This window comes from Rhinichthys klamathensis, unplaced genomic scaffold (assembly GCF_029890125.1).
Source record: "Rhinichthys klamathensis goyatoka isolate OS25496 unplaced genomic scaffold, OSU_Roscu_1.1 h1tg000356l_1, whole genome shotgun sequence".
NCBI classification, from domain to species: Eukaryota; Metazoa; Chordata; class Actinopteri; order Cypriniformes; family Leuciscidae; genus Rhinichthys; species Rhinichthys klamathensis.
In genome coordinates this window covers 517501-541171 of record NW_026606865.1, presented here as the reverse complement: position 1 = coordinate 541171, position 23671 = coordinate 517501, and the positions used below count along the sequence as shown (strand labels likewise).

General features: G+C 37.6%; 1 protein-coding gene across 1 annotated transcript; it reads right to left on the bottom strand.

Moving 5' to 3' along the window:
• Positions 1-440: 440 nt before the first annotated feature.
• psat1 (phosphoserine aminotransferase 1) lies at positions 441-15536 on the bottom strand. The gene is made up of 9 exons (XM_056232830.1): positions 15326-15536; positions 13595-13655; positions 13445-13514; positions 13137-13342; positions 11596-11768; positions 10173-10342; positions 8298-8426; positions 4785-4922; positions 441-892 (listed from the first exon to the last, which is right to left on the bottom strand). The coding sequence occupies exons 1-9, from the start codon at positions 15380-15382 to the stop codon at positions 790-792; spliced, it is 1107 nt and encodes a 368-aa protein (XP_056088805.1). The 5' UTR covers positions 15383-15536; the 3' UTR covers positions 441-789.
• Positions 15537-23671: the final 8135 nt, after the last annotated feature.

Genomic DNA, 23671 nt, shown 5'->3' with positions numbered 1-23671 from the left:
TCAAAGGGGTTTATTGTACACTGAGAATGCATTGGTAATCAGTAAGAGACGCACACTATAGCACACAAAATAAGGGTTAATTCTCCCGGTCCCGTGCAAGTCTCTCTCACTCGTGCTTCATTCGGCTGCGTCAGGGCGATGATTGACAGGTGCACTAAGCCCCGCCTTTCCAACAGGTGGGTTTAGTAAGGGAAAGGGCAACAGTGTAATTACATTAATTAATTACAGCTGTAATTACATGCAGGTATTTTCAAAATATAAGTACAATGTAAAAACATGCATGTACACAATAAATCCATTAAATCAAATTATTAATTTCAATGCAAATACATAAAGCCACTAAATCACTAAATATTCTCTAAATCATACAGTAATATCCATAATGCATGTTAATTTACCTTTAAAATCTCTCCTCGGTAATAAACACTGCAGTTTAGAGCATTTTAGTAGTGTTTTATTTGATTTTAGCTTGTATCACAGTATTCAGTCACTAATAACATACATTTACATTAGTAAAACATGGAATGTTTTGGAATACAATTCAATTACAATTTTACAAGCATTAAGGCACACTAGATTTTGAATAAAAGGGTCAGTTAAAAAAAGAACATTATGCAACAATGACAACAATTTGCTTTTCAAATTGAAGAGAATTTGAGTTTTTGTTATATTCCATTCATCCGCTACAACTTGTTGCAATAAATCCCGTTAGTGTCACTTCAGTCTAAATGCGCTATAATCAAGAAACCCTTTTGAATCCAAGTTGCAACAAAAAAAAAGGCCTTTAAGCTACTGGTGATTCTTAAGGAACTCTTCCATATGGGCAGCAAGAGCCTTCACATCTTCAACAGTCACCGCATTGTACAAGGAAGCTCGGATGCCACCAACAGACCTGAGAACAGTGAAAGAGGCGTGAGACAGGACATGAGAAACACACGCCGCCTCCTAATTCACTAATACTACGCCCTAAAAGTATGTACTCAGGCACGTGCACAGGTAGGGCTCAACCTGTGCAGAGCACATGCCCTTTTTGCCGAAGTGCCCTTTTTTTGGTGGTGGTGTTTTTTTTTTTTTTTTTTTTTTATAAATGAATGCTATTGGTCACCCTTTAAGTCTATCTGTCTGTTTTAAAAATATTTAGCCAATGAAAGATCTTAAAAAGAGCTTGTGTAAATCTTGTTCGATCTTAAACTGTCAGTAAAGCTGATAACTCCGCCCCCTCTATCGTGACTGAATGAACTGAAGCTCCGCAGCGGCCGCACAGCAGACAGCAGTTGACCGAAGTTTTGCAAGGGTAAACAAAGATCTTGTTGTTTAAATAAGTACTAAACACGTTGTCTATAAAAGCGCATATTTTATTTATTTGATGTCTGATTAAGATATGTGGGACCAGAGAGAGAGGGCTATGCTAGCATTTGCCATAGGCATAGCCAAATAGCCTACACTTAAATAGCCTGTGCATACAGCAGCATTTCATTTTTTATAAAATGCGATTTTGACCAAATGTATTTAACAACAGGAAAAACTGAGCGCCTATATAGCTATAACAATCTAGTTGGTATGTAAGCTGTTGATGAAAATGTAATGATGCCGCCGGCGCCGTTTCCATCGGAAAATCATAAGCACATGCGCGCCCCCGCGCTGTTCGTACTGGAACTACACAAAGCAACGAGTGATCCTCGTCACCTAGGTAACATATATTTCTAAGAAATGTGTTCTTTGATTTATGATTGCTGATACACTTAATTTATTAACATTTAATCATTTAACATTTAATGTTATGGTAATAATATTAAATTATGGTTAATTCAAGTCTGTTAATATGCACATATTCGCTATCTAATTTTTGAATCTACAGTATTCTATACCTACCCTCCGGTCGTCCTCACATGTATAAATGTAGTAAAACATGGTTTTAGTACAACTTAGTTTTAGTTTTTAGTACTTTAGTAGTAACTAAAAAAAACATTACAGAAGATCAATGTGAAATCTTTATATTTTATCATGCAGAATCTAATTCATGATTTAATTCATTCGAAGGCTTAATGTATTTGATCCAAAATAAGCAAAAACAGTAATATTGTGAAATATTTTTACAATTTAAAATAACTGTTTTCTATTTGAATATATTTTAAAATGTAATTTATTTCTGTGGTCAAAGCTGAATTTTCAGCATCTTTAGTTCAGTACTCTGCAGTGTCACATGATCCTTCAGAAATGCTTTTCACTGCAACTGTACTTTTCACACTATTTTATAATTTTTTTCATTGCTGGCTTATTTTATGGGAAGTGTAGTGAATAAAAGACCTTCAAGAGACCAACATTGGTCCTCCACAGCATCAGGTTTTTGCCATCAACTGCAACTGTGGAGAGATCCTTTTCCAAAATGAGGTTAATTAAGAACCAACTCCCAAGCCTCTGCTCAGAGGAGAGACTAGACCTTCTCCCCATAGCCATAGAGAGGGACATCCCAGTGGATCACAGTGAAGTCATAAACATCTCCAAGCATGGCTCACAGAAGGTTGCTGTTGTAATTAGGTTTAAAGAAGCCCTGAAACCCTGTATATCTATATTATTATTATTATTATTATTACGGTTATTAATAGTGAATAAATCTAAAGCTTTTGAGACTATTTTTTTTTTATTGAATTTGTCATGAAGATGAGACCATTTCCTCCTTTAATGTAGGCTTACTAAATAATCTTGATATAAAAAAAAGGGAGGGGGGTGCCCTTTTTTAGTTTCAGCACATGCCCCTCAAAAGGTCTGTGCACGGCCCTGTGTGTACTGTTTTTGTGAAGGAAAAGCAGAGGTGGACAAAGTGCACGACTTCCTTACTTGAGTGAAAGTACAGATACTACTGGTCAAATATTACTCCAAGTAAACGTTGTAAAGAGTAGGGGTGTAACAATATATCGCAATACAAAAATGCAACAATACGTATCGTGGATAGTGACAATCTGTATTGTGTATAGTTCCCCCAATATAAAAATTACTGTGTGAGAAAAAAAGTTTTCAGAGTTTTAGTGTCAGTACTACATTAAACTACTATATATAATGTTGATTATAATGTATAATAATGCAATGGGGGAATATTTGTGGGTCCTGATAATGCCAAATGACGGATGTAACCTGACCAGTAAAAAGTGTCCGACATTATTTTAAATATATCTAGTCAGTGAAAGAGTGCAAGCATATTCGTCTAAAATAATTCTGTATTTTCAGCTTCAGAATCATGAATATTTTTATTCTGGTGTCACCATTGTCCTTGGGTTACAAGCACCAAGTCCAAGCCTATTCATTTAAACCCACAATGTAATATCAAATTTAGCATTTTAAATCAACAGTTCATTTTTTGTTAACCTTTTACCATATGTCTTGGAGTATCGCAATTATATCGTATCGTGAGTATGTATTGAATCGTGACATGAGGATATCGTTACACCCCTAGAAAAGACCGATTTTTACTTAAGTAGAAGTACAGAAGTACTCGTTTTTAATATGAAAAGTAAAAAAGTAATTGTCAATGCATTGTTTTATTTTTGTATGTAATACTTACAGTACCTTATGCCTCAGAGGCAACCTAGTGAATACACCTACCAGTTAGTAGTATGTGTGGAATTAACAGCTTTTAGAATGTTATACAACCTATAGAAATGAAACAACTGAATTGACCAAAAAAAAAAAAAGACAGCAAAAAACTTATTTAAAAAAAAATTTATTTAACACTCCTACCACCTTTTTTTATTAAAAATAAGTGGTTATGTTGGAGCGCTGTGTCATATTGTGCAAAAGGCAACCTGTGTTCGAGTCTCAGCTGGAGGTTCAGGCTTATTCGTTCATTTATGACTTAATCAGCGACTAGTATATATATATTTATGACTTAAAGGGATAGTTCACCCAAAAATGAAAATTCTGTCAGTAATTACTCTCCCTCATGTTGTTCCAACCCCGTAAGACTTTCGTTCATCTTCGGAACACAAATTAAGATATTTTTGATTAAATCTGAGAGCTGGATCACTCCTCCATAGGCTTCTAAGGGATCGAACCTTTATGAAAGACATCGTTAAAATAGTCCGAGTGACTACAGCGGCTCAATCTTAAGTTTATCAAGCGACGAGAATACTTTTTGTGCGCAAAAAAACAAACAAAAATATCGACTTTATTCAACTATTCATTTCCTTCTCTGTGGGCCTCGAGTGAGTTCACGCAGTGTAACAGCGCAGCGCTTCTGTGTTGTACGTCACACGGAGGCTCACTATTGGCCGACGCTGGTCATGTGTGTGTGTGATGCGTGTGACGTACAACAGAAGCGCTGCGCTGTTACACTACGTGAACTCACTCGAGGCCCACAGAGAAGGAAATGAATAGTTGAATAAAGTCGATATTTTTGTTTGTTTTTTTGCGCACAAAAAGTATTCTCGTCGCTTGATAAACTTAAGATTGAGCCACTGTAGTCACTCGGACTATTTTAATGATGTCTTTCATAAAGGTTCGATCCCTTAGAAGCCTATGGAGGAGTGATCCAGCTCTCAGATTTAATCAAAAATATCTTAATTTGTGTTCTGAAGATGAACGAAAGTCTTACGGGGTTGGAACAACATGAGGGCGAGTAATTACTGACAGAATTTTCATTTTTGGTTGAACTATCCCTTTAATAAGCGACTAGTCAATATTACTCCTCCATAAAAACAAAAGAAAATGTTTGTTGATAAACTAGTGTGCAATTACTGTAAGATTGCATGAATTAGAAAAACAATACGTTATATTTTCCTAATTTTCACCTGTGTCCTTTAAGTGAGATCATGCCAAGTTTAGAGGCACCATCCAGGAACGACTTCTCAAGACTTTCATCTCCTTCCTTCTTTCCGATACGGAAGGGAACGTTCATGCGGCTTCGACACGCCATGTCCACAGGGCATCTGAGAAGTGGGAAAAGGGGCATGAAGTCATTTTGACAACAACAAATGTCTGAACAGAGAGACCACAATGAGGACACCAAAAAAAAAAAAAATGTCTTCCTCAGAATTTGTGTCTTGTTTTCCAGCACAAATATCTAAATATTCTTAAATCGAGATTTACTTGGGAAGAAAATGTCTTGTTTTCTGACAAATGTGTCGAAATAAAGTGACTTTATGCTTAGCCTGCACAGTGGTAACAAGGCATGATGGATCCATGTTCTAATTCTGTTTACGCCAAATTCTGACTCTAACATCTGAATGTCTCAACAAGAAATCGAGACTCATCAGACCAGGCAACATTTTTCCAGTCTTCAACTGTCCAATTTTGGTGAGCTCTTGCAAATTGTAGCCTCTTTTTCCTATTTGTAGTGGAGATGAGTGGTGCCCGGTGGGGTCTTCTGCTGTTGTAGCCCATCCGCCTCAAGGTTGTGCGTGTTGTGGCTTCACAAATGCTTTGCTGCATACCTCGGATGTAACGAGTGGTTATTTCAGTCAAAGTTGCTCTTCAATCAGCTTGAATCAGTCGGTCCATTCTCCTCTGACCTCTAGCATCAACAAGGCATTTTCGCCCACAGGACTGCCGCATACTGGATGTTTTTCCCTTTTCACACCATTCTTTGTAAACCCTAGAAATAGTTGTGCGTGAAAATCCCAGTAACTGAGCAGATTGTGAAATACTCAGACCGGCCCGTCTGGCACCAACAACCATGCCACGCTCAAAATTGCTTAAATCACCTTTCTTTCCCATTCTGACATTCAGTTTGGAGTTCAGGAGATTGTCTTGACCAGGACCACACCCCTAAATGCATTGAAGCAACTGCCATGCGATTGGTTGATTAGATAATTGCATTAATGAGAAATTGAACAGGTGTTCCTAATAATCCTTTAGGTGAGTGTATATATATATTAGAGAATGGGCCAACTGATTCAAGCTGATAGAAGGGCAACAGTGACTGAAATAACCACTCGTTACAACCGAGGTATGCAGCAAAGCATTTGTGAAGCCACAACACGCACAACCTTGAGGCGGATGGGCTACAACAGCAGAAGACCCCACCGGGTACCACTCATCTCCACTACAAATAGGAAAAAGAGGCTACAATTTGCAAGAGCTCACCAAAATTGGACAGTTGAAGACTGGAAAAATGTTGCCTGGTCTGATGAGTCTCGATTTCTGTTGAGACATTCAGATGTTAGAGTCAGAATTTGGCGTAAACAGAATGAGAACATGGATCCATCATGCCTTGTTACCACTGTGCAGGCTGGTGGTGGTGGTGTAATGGTGTGGGGGATGTTTTCTTGGCACACTTTAGGCCCCTTAGTGCCAATTGGGCATCGTTTAAATGCCACGGCCTACCTGAGCATTGTTTCTGACCATGTCCATCCCTTTATGGCCCCCTGTACCCATCCTCTGATGGCTACTTCCAGCAGGATAATGCACTATGTCACAAAGCTCGAATCATTTCAAATTGGTTTCTTGAACATGACAATGAGTTCACTGTACTAAAATGGCCCCCACAGTCACCAGATCTCAACCCAATAGAGCATCTTTGGGATGTGGTGGAATGGGAGCTTCGTGCCCTGGATGTGCATCCCACAAATCTCCATCAACTGAAAGATGCTATCCTATCAATATGGGCCAACATTTCTAAAGAATGCTTTCAGCACCTTGTTGAATCAATGCCACGTAGAATTAAGGCAGTTCTGAAGGCGAAAGGCGGTCAAACACAGTATTAGTATGGTGTTCCTAATAATCCTTTAGGTGAGTGTACAAGACTTATATATACTTAGATATACACTCACCGCCCACTTTATTAGGTACCCCATGCTAGTAACGGGTTGGTCCCCTTTTGCCTTCAGAACTGCCTCAATTCTTCGTGGCATAGATTCAACAAGGTGCTGGAAGCATTCCTCAGGGAGTTTGGTCCATATTGACATGATGGCATCACACAGTTGCCGCAGATTTGTCGGCTGCACATCCATGATGCGAATCTCCCGTTCCACCACATCCCAAAGATGCTCAATTGGGTTGAGATCTGGTGACTGTGGAGGCCATTTTAGTACAGTGAACTCATTGTCATGTTCAAGAAACCAATTTTAAATGATTAGAGCTTTGTGACATGGTGGAAGTAGCCATCAGAGGATGGGTACATGGTGGCCATAAAGGGATGGACATGGTCAGAAACAATGCTCAGGTAGGCCGTGGCATTTAAAGGATGCCCAATTGGCACTAAGGGGCCTAAAGTGTGCCAGGAAAACATCCCCCACACCATTACACCACCACCACCAGCCTGCACAGTGGTAACAAGGCATGATGGTTCCATGTTCTCATTCTGTTTACGCCAAATTCTGACTCTAACATCTGAATGTCTCAACAGAAATCGAGACTCATCAGACCAGGCAACATTTTTCCAGTCTTCAACTGTTCAATTTTGGTGAGCTCTTGCAAATTGTAGCCTCTTTTTCCTATTTGTAGTGGAGATGAGTGGTACCCGGTGGAGTCTTCTGCTGTTGTAGCCCATCCGCCTCAAGGTTGTGCGTGTTGTGGCTTCACAAATGCTTTGCTGCAAACCTCGGTTGTAACGAGTGGTTATTTCAGTCACTGTTGCCCTTCTATCAGCTCGAACCAGTCTGGCCATTCTCCTCTGACCTCTGGCATCAACAAGGCATTTCCGCCCACAGAACTGCCGCTCACTGGATGTTTTTTCTTTTTCGGACCATTCTCTGTAAACCCTAGAGATGGTTGTGCGTGAAAATCCCAGTAGATTAGCAGTTTCTGAAATACTCAGACCAGCCCTTCTGGCACCAACAATCATGCCACGTTCAAAGTCACTCAAATCAACTTTCTTCCCCATACTGATGCTCGGTTTGAACTGCAGGAGATTGTCTTGACCATGTCTACATGCCTAAATGCACTGAGTTGCCGCCATGTGATTGGCTGCTTAGAAATTAAGTGTTAACGAGCAGTTGGACAGGTGTACCTAATAAAGTGGGCGGTGAGTGTATATATAAAGTCTTGTTTACTGAAAAGTTCAGTCAATTCAAGTAATTTTGCTTCTCAAGTAAATGTATCTTGATTTAAGAATGTTTGGATATTTGCACTGGAAAATAAGACGACAACAAAAACCTGAGGAACAAAGTATTATAGCATTTTTAAACATAAGCATTTTTATTATATTAACTTAACGATTAACTTTATATAATGGATTAAAATATTAGAAAGTTGACTGTTTCAATATTATGCATTAAGAATCACCTTCTGTACAAGATTACATTTTATATTTGCAAAATTGTCATCTAAAAATGTAAGGATGTGATTGAGTGGAAATCACTGACGAGTAGAATCCATTAGAGTTGATGATGATGTCATAGACGATGGCAGACTTCTGTTTGTTGAGCCGCTCCATTGCATCTGCTCCTCCGTTGGTCCTGATCCACTCCAGAACCAAACCCATGATGTAAATACTGCACACAAACAAGCATGAGCAGGTTATCATTACCGAACGGGTAATCATTAATGGGACTCCTGCTGAAATTTAGAAAAGGAGAGTATTGTATTGTCTTGTAACATTTTATCAAGGATTGTTCCTCATATCCCTGTAAGCTGGGACATGATCTGTGTGGAGGCTCTGCAAACATATCTTGAAATGAGCCACAAGACTGTGGTTAGATGCAAACAAAGCCGTAAATCCTGTAAATGTATCTGACTGGATGCAATTAAAGCTGTTGTACAAAATGTTGGATATTCACTCAATTCTAGCAACTAAATTCTAAATTAATGCACCAAGTTGCTATATTTATTTATTTTATTTTTTGTTATTTTGATTATTCATTTGAGTACAATCATATAGTATATTTCAAGTTACATACAATGCTCAATGCAATCACAAAGTGTCTTTACAAATATAGGTATGTACAATTACCTAATGTGTTTTAAATATAAATTGTACTCCAGGTTAGTTCAATTGTTTCAAAGTATAACTTTTTTTCTCTTTTACAACAGAATATAAAAAAGAAAGAAAGAAATAAGGGCACAAAAAAATTATTATTACATACACATGCAAACATATATTATTAACATACATTATATATTAATCTTCATCTATTTAAGTATAAAGTTGCTATATTTCTTGACAATCATAAATAGCCTAAAGTTAGACTTATGAACTTAGAATAATTGTTCATTATAGTTATTATTACAAAATATACACACGAACAGTCAACATTTTGGAAACATTACAATTTTTAGTAAAACAGTAATATTGTGAAATATTATTACAAATCAAAATAACTGCTTTCTATGTGAATATATTATATAAAAGTAATTTATTCCTGTGACCAAAGCTGAATTTTCAGCATCATTACTCCAGTCTTCAGCGTCACATGATCCTTCAGAAATCACTCTAATATGATGGTTTGCTGCTCAAGAAACATTTCTGATTATTATCAATGAAAACAGGCGTTGCTGCTCAGATATATTTTTTCGAGGACTAACACAATTAAAAAGGTTATTGCTACTTTTTATCTCACAATTCTGACTCTTCGAACTCAGAATTGTGAAATAAAAAGTCACAATTACCTTTTTTATTTTTTATTCTGTGGTGGAAACAAGCTTCCATATCATACACTACCATTCAAAGGTTTGAAGTAATATAAATAAATACAAATAATAATAATACTTATTATTCACTAAGGAAAGACATTTATAACTTTACAAAAGATTTATATTTCAAATAAACGCTGTCCTTTTAAACTTTCTATTCATTAAAGAATCCAGAAAAAAAAAGTACAACAAAAATATGAAGCAGCAAAAAAAAGTTTTCAATACTGATAAAAATAAGAACCATTATAAATAATTGAGCATCAATAATAATTAATAACGACGGAGCATCAAATCAGCATATTAGAATGATTTCTGAAGGATCTTTGATCAAAGGAATAAATTACATTTTAAAATATATTTAAATTATAATAGCATTTCACAATATTAATGTTTTTACTGTATTTTTGATCACATAAATGCAGCCTAGGGTGAGAATAGGAAACTTAAATATCATACTGATCCCGAACTCTCTACATAGTGAAACCATCCCCCAAAAAAGTCAGTCAAAAATCCAATGCTGCTTGTTTGGCAAGTTTTCACTTGACATATGCATTAGTAATTCATGAAGACTACAGATACACAACATGTAGAACAAAGAAAAGACACACCTGAAGCATGAAGGAGTGTTGTAGACAGAGTTGTTGCCAGCCTGCACCTGATAGTCCAGTATAATCGGGCACTCGTTCAAAGCCTTTCCCATCAAATCCTCTCTGACAATGACAACAGTCACACCCGCACAACCAACATTCTTCTGCGCGCCAGCAAATATCAGACCGAACTGTGGAAATGAACAGACACGCACAGCCTTAACTAGCAATTCGCTTTTGATCACTTTTATGATAAAGATGGTGACCTTGGGATACCAAACGTTAGCTGAAGAATCACCACCAATGATTCCAATGTTATTAAAGGGGCAGTCTGTAATATATACATTTATACTTTCAGCGTCCGCGAGTGTGCGAGGGTCCGCGTGGCGTAAAAATCGTCTTGTAATTGTAAGAATCATCACCAATGATTCCAATGATTGCTTGTCACCAGTTAAAGCACACGCAACAGGAACGAGCACAATGGACAATGAAAATAGGCAACGAGCAGTATCACAGACCAAAACACTAACACACATTCCAGCCTGGAAACGCACATTTCAAAGTTAAATAACTGGCTTTAGAAGCATGTTATGAAACTTAGCATGTTTCCTTAATATATGCAAACATATTATGGTATTTTTATGCTTTAGTAGAGTGAAAACGTTACATACAGCACCTTTAAAATACCTAAGCCATGAACTACAGATAATACTGCCACTTTTATGATAAAGATGGTGAACTTAGGATACCAAACGTTAGCTGAAGAATCATCACCAATGATTCCAATGTTATTAAAGGGGCAGTCTGTAAAGCTAGTGTCCGCATGCCTCCCATTTTTTTATGACCTAGGTTAAAAACGCGAAAGCGCTGGAAAAAGCCGATCTACTGCGCATGCCTGGAACGCGTTCACCGAGCGGACCTCAGCAGACAGTATAAATACAAGTAGTTCGCGTCCGTGCTGTACGCAGCTGTCCATGTACACGTTCAAACTGGAGGATAACCGAGCCGTAAGAATGACAACTAGTGGTCGGAATAGGTACTGCAGTCCAATTCAAAATATCGGAGATCGTGGTTTCTCCCGCCTCCTCAGACTCGACGCTCACACGGGTCCCCAGTTTGAGACACGCAACAGGAACGAGCGCAATGGACAATGAAAATAGACAAATAGGCAACGAGTATCACAGAGCAAAACAATAACACACATTCCAGCCTGAAAACGCACATTTCAAAGTTAAATAATTGGCTGTAGAAGCGTATATGAACTTAGTATGTTTCCTCAATATATGCACACATATTATGGTATTTGTATGCTTTAGTAGAGTGAAAACGTTACATATAGCACCTTTAAAATACCTAAGGCATGAAAGAATAGGCTTTTTATATTTTTCTAAAAACAATTTACTCGAGTGCCTTGGATTGTTTTTTTCTGAGAATCATCACCAACCTTTGACACATCCACCGGCCTGGAGAGGAAGTTGGATGACATGTCACTAACGAGAACCACTCCTTTGGTGTCGGGGATGAAGTTAAACTCCACGCCGTGCACCGTCTCGTTGCAGCAATAATAGACGTACGACGCCGAAGGATTCAGTGACCAGGTGCTACTGTCTGGGATTTCTGAGGAAAAAAAAAAATTGTTTCATCACTAAAAGTCATGCGAGGAGTGTAAAGTCTGCAGCCCCTCGTGAAAAAGAAGAGTGCTTAAATGTATTGCATGTGCACTTGTAGTGTGCATATTTCTTTTTAAAACATTTCTTGAAGATAATATATTAATAAATTAAAAGGCCACTTAAGTGTACTTAAAAAGAGAGTACACGCAAATCTTTTTAAAAAGTGCACTTTGTAATAATGTAAAGTTACAAATTTACAAATTTTGTGTTCATCAGACCCCAGGACTTTTGTCACACTTGAACCACGAATACACAAAAAATAATTGAATGGAATCGAAGGAGTTTTGTGGATGAAATTGAAAAAAGTAACAAATCCTTCCCTCGCGGGTCAATTTGACCCCTATAGGAATGAGTGCAATACGAAGAATGCTTCAGTTCACATAGAAAACCCTAAAAATGAGCAAAATTCAACCTAAAAATGCTAAAACTTGTGTATGTGTATAATGCATACTGAAGAGAAAAATGACTTTAGGACCCAGCGGAACTGCTCATTTGCTCCATATATAGCTATAAGGCCACCTAGTGGCAAGAGTAATGAAATATCATGTTATATATTAAAAAAAATTCCCACAAGAGGTCGGCAAAGACTCACAATGTAAGATATTTTGAGCTGAATTAAAAGGGTTATGCATGAAATTGTGAGTTATTTTGAATTTAAGTTGAAAGAATATGAGGAATGTGCTTAAATTATTATTTATTTATAATTTATTGATCAAATCTAGTAATTTAAAGGTAAATTAAATAAAAAATAACAAAAAAAAAAAGTTCATTTTGACCTGCGAGGGAAGGATTTGTTACAAAGTGCGAGGGTCGACATTATTTTGATGCATCGACTAACATACTAAAGTACTGGATTGTAGTTTTAAATGTAGTGTTTTATTCAATATTACACTTAAAATTTATATTTTAAAGTGCAACTACATTATTACAAATGTGTGGTTACAGATACATTTAAATGCAGTAGAAATTACATTATATATAAGTATATTTTAGTTTACATAATTGCTTGTCAGGACATTCAGCAGACCATATTTCAGAGACAACAGAAGTAATTATGAAATTATATGTAAAGATGTATTTAAAGTCTATGGAAGTGGGTAAAAAAAAACCCAGATAAATGCATTTTATATCAATTTAAACTAATACATTTTCATTTAATTGCAATTAATATGCAGTCAAGTGTTTTAATAATGTTATCTAAGTGCAGTCATAATGTTTTAATGCTTTTGGAAAGAGCATGACATAAGCAGGATAGCTTGAACAAAACAGACACAAAAACCAATTAAAACCAGTTTGCTAAACTCTGATTACTCACTGGTGTAACTATCCAGTTTTGGATGGATCACGTTCACTTTCCCATACTTCTCTGCCTCCTTGGCCGCCTTCGCAGACCACGTCCCCGTGACCAGGTAATCTGCACACCTGTCCTCTTTCAGACCAATCAGATTCAGAGGAACGCCACTGAACTGTCCCGAGCCTCCACCTTGCAGGAACAGTATCTTATAGTTGTCAGGTACGTTCCTATTCAGCGTGATCACAAAATGTACATTTGTTATGGAATATGAATGAACAAAGACATTCATCTCCAACTGAGGGATAGTTTCATGAAAGGTAAACACTCACAGAAGCTCACGGAGAAGGTTTTCAGCATTATTTAAGATCTTGGTGAAATCGGACGACCTGTGGCTCATTTCTGGATAAGATATAAAGAGACATAAACACCTGCACTGCACATGTAAGCTAAGCATATATATTTATAATGCAGATCATTACCAAGAATGCTTATCCCGGTGCCACTGTAATCCAGCAGCTCCTTCTGTGCTTGGATTAAAACCTAGGAATGAAAAATAACCTTAATATTTTTTTATAAAAATAAAACTACCATAAATAGAAGGTCTTTAGAATTGACTTTTGAATTAAAGTCTTTGTTTGTGACCAAATAGCCAGATAAAAGGATGGACATGTTGGACACCAATTATGAAACCAATGTGAAACAACCCATGCAATCAGTAAAAGCTATAATGCTACTTATCAGATTGTGCTAGCAACACTATATTTGCATTGTTTTAAGGGTAGGTTAAGGGTTAAGAGTTTAGGGTAGGTAGGTTAATAAAATCAAGCCTCAAACCACATCACACCACATGCATATTGTGCTGGTAGCGCACAATCTGCTCGATTTCAGGGTTTTTCAGAGTCAACTCCGATTTACGACTCCCAGAATCGACTCCATTTGCTCCATTTACTTCAAGTCGAACTCGAAACAGGGTCGGCAATAAGAATACAAGATTGCCGTCATTATTACACACTGATGTAGGTTGTTCTTTTTTTTCCCCCGACACAAAGCCTTTATTAAAACAACACACTTTTAGCGTGACTGGCATTACCTTGAAATTATGAGCCATCGTTTTCTTTAGACAGAAAATATTTTGAAGAATGTCAGTTACCAAAAAGTTGATGGACTCCATTGACTTGCATAGTATGGAAAAAAAATGGTGGCCATCAACTGTTTGGTTACCCATTTTCTTCAAAATATCTTCTTTTGTGCTCAGCAGAAGAAAGAAATTAATTTGGAACAACTTGAGGGTGAGCAAATGATGACAGATTTTTCGCTTTAAGAGTCGAAGAATCGAGTCTTTTGGAGTCGACTCCCCATCACTAGGGTGCATTCCTCATTGTCGAGTGGGTGGGGGTGCGGTTAGCATTAGGCAATCAGTTAACGGCCTCAAACTGAGTAATAATGTGGCAGGGACTCAAAACTGGGCACACCGACACTGGAGAGTCAATTAAACCTGAATTTCTGGAGTAAACAACCACTTCATTCACAGTTAGAGAGGTGGGTTACTTATCTAAACTACTGATTAGAAACAAAGGATTAATTCAATCTACAAACATATTCAGAGACACACAGAATAACCTGTTTTACATTTTTTCATAACAAATCAAGACATGTCACGAGTCTTTACCACGTCCTTACAATACTTTATTTTGGCATGTATATGATCTCTGAATCGAGAGTTTGAATGTATAAAGTAAATACTAATTAATTGTTAGCATGTCTAGTGAGTTGAAGAGACTTGGCAGAAGTTGGCACTCTTCAGTCCACAGACGACTATGAATGCCAAGTTGTGGCTGATGCAACATTGCACACACATACATGCATCTCATTCTCTAGACCAGCAAAACTGCCAACAGCATTGTTTTAATGCTTACAGTGCATCCCAAGCCTGCATCCCAAATGATGCACAACGATTTGCACACTGACGAGCTTCTGCTTGCGCACTACAGTCTCATAAAACAGTTTTGCATGCACACCACATTATTATAAAAGTGTGCATGCACACTAGTGTTTTGATACTCAGATGATGTAATCATACAGCGTACTTATATGATGTCACGCAGCACTGCTTACTTTACAAACGCGATGACGCGTAACAAAACTTTAATCAAAAATATATACATAAAGAATAAATAAACATTCCTAAATTACCAATGCACTTAACTTACCGACTGTGGAAGTTTAGCCGGTCCCGCTCCAAAATTGATGGTCTGTTTCTTCTCCATGTTTTAAATAAAACTGCGTAGGATGGCCGTGGTGGGATGTATTAAATCGTTCTGAAACACCGCAACTTGACCTACTTCTCTGTTAGTGATTTCGACAGCCACTATTATTCTCTTTACACATGATTACCCCTAATGTGCAAGTTTCCTGCTTGTTTTCATTGGCTCGCGGTTTCCGGAATGTCTGCTTGCGGCTGTTTGATTGGATACTGCGGTTATGACGTTGCTGTGATTGACCCGTCCCGTACATTTGAGTGCATTAAATATTCATGAGCTTCAGTAAGTTACCTCTTTGTTTCTTTTCTTTTTTTTTAAATGCTTGAAGAAATAAATTAAAAACATAAAAAACATTAACAACAATTATCGTCATTGTCATAACATAATACAACAATACTCCAGAGTCTTTCAGTCTTTCAGTCCAGTGTCAAGTCCAGATTCTAAATACATTTTTATTTCAAGTTTAATTTACCTAACAGAAAAATAAGGTTTATAAAATAAATATAACTTTTCTTTTCACGTTCATGAAAACCAAAGATTACATTTCTATAAGTAAATTCAAAGTTAGGATTTACATAACATTTGATAAAATCACAGCAGTTCCAAAATAAATGTAAAGTAGTTTCAGGTTTCTCTAAACAGAAAGAACAGAGGGTATTAATATCATGTTTAAGTCTTTTAGAGAGAGCTCTGGGTAAAACCTATGAATTAACTTAAAGGTAATTTCTCTAATTTTGTTAGTTATCAGGTATTTGTGAGGTAATGTCCAAACTTTTTTCCAGGGAATGTCACTTACAAAACCATTCCAGTAAGAAATTACTTATAGAAACAGACTCCTCCTGAAACAAGACTTAAATCTTTTTATTGTTTTTTTATTTTATTATTTAGATTAAGAAAGGCAATGTTTATAAATGTCTTACACAGATCAACTGAGTGACAAAGAGATGACAAAAAAAATCATTTAAAAGCATTGGCACGGCATCATCCACAATTGCAAACTCTTTTGGAGTAACAAATCCATGCTTTATAAGAACTCAGAATAATTAAATGAACCATTTTGATTGAAAAATTGAGATACAAAAATATATATTTTTTTAACTATCAAAGAAAATAAGGACCTTAATGACCTACTGTATAAACATAAATCTCTTTTCTTTGATAGTATTACTCCAAATTATATAAGAGTGAGGTGTAATATTGTGCTAATAAGCTAATAACATTGAAAAAGGGATAATTTGATAGGGATTTTAATTATGTTATAATGACAGGTTAATAAGAATTTTAATCCCCATATATAGTTTGGAAAAAATAACATTATAGGGATCAGATTCCAGATAGATGCGGGCTTATTAATAAAGTTCTTTATCCAATTTATTTTAAAAGTGTTGTTTAAAGTGGTAAAATCAAGAAAGTTTAATCCCCCCTTCTCAATGGTGTTCATATAATGGAACCTTTAAATATAACTAAATTAAATCCAGCAAGATCACTCAGATCATGATCCAATGGTAACTTTGTGCCAAAAACACGGCTAAAAAGTCGCAAGTCAGCCTTATCTTAAAGTGATGAGACTTTCGTTCATCTTCAGAACACAAATGAAGATCTTTTTAATGAAACCTGAGAGATTTCTGTCCCTCCATTGACAGCTACAACTACCACTTTCAATCCCGAAAGATATAAGACACCATTAAAGAAAGACAGCGGATATTTGCACGAAGTGTAAATAATAGCAAATATTATATTTAGACTATTATAAATGAAAATAGCATATTTTCTTAGCGATAGCTGCTATTTACACTTAGCTTAAATAGCGATAGATTCTATTTAAACTATATGTAAAAATGGCATTTTCTTTGCAATAGGCTAAGTGTATAGTTAGATGCGTATTTATACTTATAAATAGTGGCAGATACTATTTGCACCTCAGTGTTGTTGTAGCCTACATATGCAATAATAACATAGTGTAAATTATTTTATTTATTACAATTATTAAATGGATAGGCCTACCATCTTATTAAATACAATAAAGCCCTCCCACCCCAACCCTAACCGATAAACACTTTATTATTAACACACGTTAGACACTTTAGTTCAATTTTACAAATATTTTCTTCATTTATATTGAAAACAAATGCCTTAGCCTATAATGTGTATGGGAAAGGCATTTATTTGTATTATTTATACTTTTTTAATGATTTTTTATTACCTCAATTTTATGAAGAGACGCGATCTGCTTTGTTTGTGCAAAAACAACAACAACAACATAATTTACCACTTTATTTCGAAAAGATTCATCTCCAACGCGAGAGCTTCACGACGCATGCGTGTTGTGTGTTGACGTGAGAGGAGACGTTCGTTGTCGCGTGAAGGCTTGTCAGAGATTAACACTTTGTAAATAAAGTGGTAAATTATGGGCTTTTTTGCGCAAACAAAGCACCAGTGGTGGAGGAAGTACTGAATCTCAGTACTTAAGTAAAAGTACAAATAACCAGAGACATATTTACTTTAGTAAAAGTAGAAGTACCACAATGACAACCCTACTTAAGTAAAAAGTAAAAAGTACCTGATTTTAAATGTACTTTAAGTATTAAAAGTAAAAGTACTTGCATAACAATTTATTCTCTTATGTCTATATTCTAATGATTAATAAAACAGTTAATTCTAACTCACTCAACCTAATACTCATATAATGATGTTCAATATGATGGAAAAGCAGTTATATTTTAAGTTGTCACCATTTCTGAACAAGCTTGCAATTAGGCAATATACACATCAAGCTTACTATATACCCTTACTATATACGGTGTGTATATATATATATATATATATATATATATATATTTATATATATATATATATATATATATATATATATATATATATATATATATATATATATATATATATATATATATATATATATATATATATATAAACACACATATTATGTTAAAACGCCGTATATGCGTTTGGCTGTAAACGCGATTCATTTATGGCCTAATTCTGAACCTCTTGGTTTGCCATACTAATCCTAACCAAACGTATAATACACACGCACCCCACATCACTACTAAACCTACCAATGCGTTTCCTATGCATGTAAAAACTAATTTTCGCATATAAATTGCACGATAAACACACTGCGTGCTATAGAGACGCATTTAGTGCGACCGGGTTGATATATCTATGGCAACCAAACTTCACTGGTGAGACAGAAACGTGCGATGAACGGACGGTCAGGATGACGTTTTGGCAGGGAAAACTGATCAGAAAATTTAACGAAAATGTAACAGAACGTTGTAGAAATGTAGTAGAGTAGAAAGTATAATAATTGCTGCAAAATGTAACGAAGTAAAAGTAAAAAGTATGCACTATTGATTCTACTTAAGTAAAGTTCAGATACATGAAAAATTTACTTAAGTAAAGTAACGAAGTATTTGTACTTCGTTACATTCCACCACTGCAAAGCACTTGAATCGCTTCATAAAATTGAGGTTAATCCACTGGAGTCACATGGACGTCTTTTAATGGTAGGCCAGGCCTATATCATTACTACTTTTATGGGGCTTGAAAGTGATAGTTGCGTAGCTGTCAATGGAGGGACAGAAAGCCCTCAGATTTTATTAAAAAGATCTTCATTTGTGTTCTGAAGATGAGTGAAAGTCTTACAGGTTTTGGAGGACATGAGGGTGAATAATTAATGACAGAATTTTCATATTTGGGTGAAGATATACTGAAGCCCCGTATAGTGCTCCTGTCCCGAGGTTAAGAACTACTGGCATATATATTCCCCTCTCTCTCTTAATGGGGTTCAATATAGTTTTGGGCCCCATTGCCTATAAATGTATGGACAAACAAAGTTGAAACATTATTCTACATAAGTGTCCGTTGTGGGTTTTGTGTCTTGTTCCATGTTCTTGTCTGTCATGTGATTCCCTGATTGTCATGTGATCCTGCCATGTGTCTTGTCATTTGTTAATCGTCTGATCATTGTTCACAGGTGTTCCTTGTCTTGTAATTAGTCTGTGTATTTAAGCCCTCATGTTTGCCCTGTGTCTTTGTCTAGTATGATGCACGGGGGGTCTGGGGCGGGGGGTCCCTTGAGAGGACCATGGAGGCCACGCCATCCTGGCCACCTGAACCGTCGGATCCGCCCTGGGCCCCTGAACCGTCGAGTCCCACCTGGGCCCCTGAACCGTCGGATCCGCCCTGGGCCCCTGAACCGTCGAGTCCCACCTGGGCCCCTGAACCGTCGGATCCGCCCTGGGCCCCTGAACCGTCGGATCCTCCCTGGGCTCCTGAACCGTCGAGTCCCACCTGGGCCCCTGAACCGTCGGATCCGGCCTGGGCCCCTGAACCGTTGGATCCGCCCTGGGCCCCTGAACCGTCGGATCCGCCCTGGTCGCCTGCACACCCTGCTCCGCCCTGGGCCCCTGAACCGTTGGGTCTGCCCTGGGCCCCTGAACCGCTGGATCCGCCCTGGTCGCCGGCACACCCTGCTCCGCCCTGGGCCCCTGAACCGTCGGGTCCGCCCTGGGCCCTTGAACCTTCGGGTCCGCCCTGGGCCCCTGAACCGCTGAATCCGCCCTGGTCGCCGGCACACCCTGCTCCGGCCTGGGCCCCTGAACCGTCGGGTCCGCCCTGGGCCCTTGAACCTTCGGGTCCGCCCTGGGCCCCTGAACCGCTGAATCCGCCCTGGTCGCCGGCACACCCTGCTCCGGCCTGGGCCCCTGAACCGTCGGGTCCGCCCTGGGCCCTTGAACCTTCGGGTCCGCCCTGGGCCCCTGAACCGCTGAATCCGCCCTGGTCGCCGGCACACCCTGCTCCGGCCTGGGCCCCTGAACCGTCGGGTCCGCCCTGGGCCCTTGAACCTTCGGGTCCGCCCTGGGCCCCTGAACCGCTGAATCCGCCCTGGTCGCCGGCACACCCTGCTCCGGCCTGGGCCCTTGAACCTTCGGGTCCGCCCTGGGCCCCTGAACCGCTGGATCCGCCCTGGTCGCCTGCACACCCTGCTCCGCCCTGGGCCCCTGAACCGCTGGATCCTTCCTGGGCCCCTGAACCGTCCAATCCGCCCTGGGCCCCTGAACCATCGGATCCGCCGTGGTCGCCTGCACACCCTGCTCCGCCCTGGCCTCCCGTCCTGCCACAGTCTCCAGGCCCTCTTCCACTCCACGGCCCTGGTCCGCCGTAGCCCACGTCCTGGTCCCATTCCCCTCCGTCGACCTGGCCCTCCATCCCCCCGCTCGACCACCCTCCTGAACTATTGTGTTTTTAAAAAAAAAATTATGGGCGTCGGGAGCCGCCCATAGAGGGGGGGCTATGTGACGTTGTGGGTTTTGTGTCTTGTTCCATGTTGTTGTCTGTCATGTGATTCCCTGATCGTCATGTGATCCTGCCATGTGTCTTGTCATTTGTTAATCGTCTGATCATTGTTCACAGGTGTTCCTTGTCTTGTAATTAGTCTGTGTATTTAAGCCCTCATGTTTGCCCTGTGTCTTTGTCTAGTATTGAATGTTTGTCCAGGGGGCTGTTCCATAAATGAAGCTTAGAAAAGCGGGGATTAAACTCCAAAACCGGACTTGAATGAGCCTAACAAATAAGTTGGGGCTAAAGTGGTTCCATAAAAGGTAATTGAAGTTCACACAATCTCACTAATTTGATCCAGGTTTATCTAGTCTAGATAATTGCGTGTGCACGCGTTTCTGAAGCAGCCCTAGAGGTCGATCGTGGATTAAATCGATCCATCATCAAACAGCGTAGTTTTTGTGCTGTTTTATGCATTTGTGACATGTTTTTTTGTTCCCCCTCAGTGCAAAAATTACATTTTACAGTTATATTCTCCATCTGTAAATGTTAGAAAGTCGTGAAAATGTATCCATTTTGCTGCTAATCTTCATATTGAACGAGCGCTGCTGCGCGCATGCGCGCCAAATAGGAGCGCAATAATTCTGATTAAAAAATATACATTTTGCTTGGAAAATTAAAATGCGATATTTTAGAACACTAGAAATATCTTCTAATTATAATAATTTCTCTTTAGGATGTTGGATAAGTTGCAGTGAACTTCTAGCTCATTACACTCATTTTATACTTCTAATAGGCCTAAATAAAAAAAATTGAACAGAATTCGCCTAATTCAGGGAAGATTTTTTTTAAGAAACTAAATATATAAAGATACAAAATATAGTTTTGGGTATAGGACCTATGCTAATAAAGATATAGGCCTATACTTATTTAGAATGCTGAGAATTGCAGCTTTTAATGCAATGATTTTTTTTTGAGAAAGCAAGAATCCCCAGTTTTAAATGAGTGGTTAGATTTAGTTTCTAAAGTACATTATGGAGAGGATAACATTAAATTAAGAACAAATGTATACATTTTGAAAAGATATGTGCAACTCTAAAATCAAAGAATATTCCATAAAATAAAGGAATATATATTGGCCTACATTTACTACATTTTTATGTAACCTTCCCTTTTATTTCTAGTTATTTGTAATTTTATTTATCTACTTATTTAATATTGAATATTTGATATTTAAATAATATTACTTGAATAACTATTAGGAATTATGTGTCATTCATTATAAGAGTTTGATATATGTGAATGTTATATTTTTATTAATATTTATTTATTGTTTTATTTATATGTATGTGTTGGTATTATCACAAAAGAAAAAAAAGTAGAAGGAAAAATAAGGAATATTTATTGGGGGAAAATAATGTCTTTAAAGGAACTGTCCATTTGTATAATTGTGTTAAATGTGTTTGAATTGAAAGACATAATAAAGTACATAATATATATATATATATATATATATATGAGACAGTGTAGAAAAAAGAATTCTCTGATAACCGAGGCATTCCTTAATTAAAATGTCTTTATTACAAAAATGACATGTCCTAAACGGACAACTTTAAAACGCCTTATATATGTGTCTATATTGTAGCCTTATTTAAGTTGATTTTCTGTATACTGTGTATTTATAAAGTCCAATAATGGTATTAGAGACTGTCAGTGGTAATATCATTGTGTTCTTGTCGGTCAGTGTTGAGGATCTGTGTAACAACTGAGGCTTAGCCTGACAGTTAGCCTGCCCTGGACCAGGCTAGTTTCCCAGCATAAGTTGCCAGGGTAACTGAGTTTGAACTTTTTTAAGTTTGATTTATGAAACCGAATCTACCAAAAATAAGCCTGACTAACCGAAATAAGCCTGGCTTATACTCTAATCTTGGTTTATGGAACAGCCCCCAGGTTCTTGGTTTGAGTTCTGAGTTTCTTGCCATGCCCTTGTTTTATGTTTGATTATGTTTTGAAGTAAAGTTGCATTGGGTTCTCAACCAGCCGGCCTCCAGTGGATTCATTCGTTACAATAAGAAAGTGATTTAGCCATTACATTACCAATCTAAAACTCACTAGGCTACATCTCAAAACACACTTGTTCACTGTGGCCTTTCCTTGGGGATTTTATTTGTTTATTATTTCTTTTACTTATATTATGTATGTGTGTGTGTTTTTTCTGTAAAGTGGGCATATAAAACTGTTTTTAACAGGTGCTATATAAAACAAGGTTACTTACCTATTTAAATCAGTTTGAGAGAGCCATAAAAAAGTACAATGCTGTGATGTCAGCAGATGGCAGCATTTTGCAGAGTTATAAATACAGTTATCATCAAGCTATAATCCAGATACTATAATCGTGGTTGTCTAAAAAGCTAATTTTAGAAAAAAGATTTTATTGCAATGTTCATTCATTTTCAACAACATTTAATGTGTAATAATAGCTATGTACAAACATATTTACAATACAAATGCACTCGGAAATGAAACAGTTAAATAGAAACTTAAGTCATTCTGTCATTGGAAAAATAAACAATTCTCCTAAGCCAAACTCAACCGGGAAAAGAAGTACAGCATGTCATTTATTACACCACACATTTACACAACAGGATTCCCACGCTTTTAAACAGGGGATTTTACATGACTTTTCCAGCTGTTTGTAATTACTGAATGAGGACTTAAAATTTGGTAGCACTCTGTTTTGCATGAACATGCTATGTGGTTATTATAGTAATTAATAACTAGGTACTAACCCTGAACCTAACCTTAACCCATGTAGTTACTGTACCTTACATTACTCAGTACTTTTGTGGGTAAGTACACTGTAAGTAAGTACATTAAAAGTGCATGTACTGTAAAATAAAGTGCAACCTAAAATTTTTTAACACCCGTTTCTAGTCAATAAAATATTTTACAACAGAGCATAACTGGAAAATGTTACCAACTTCTACCAGAAAT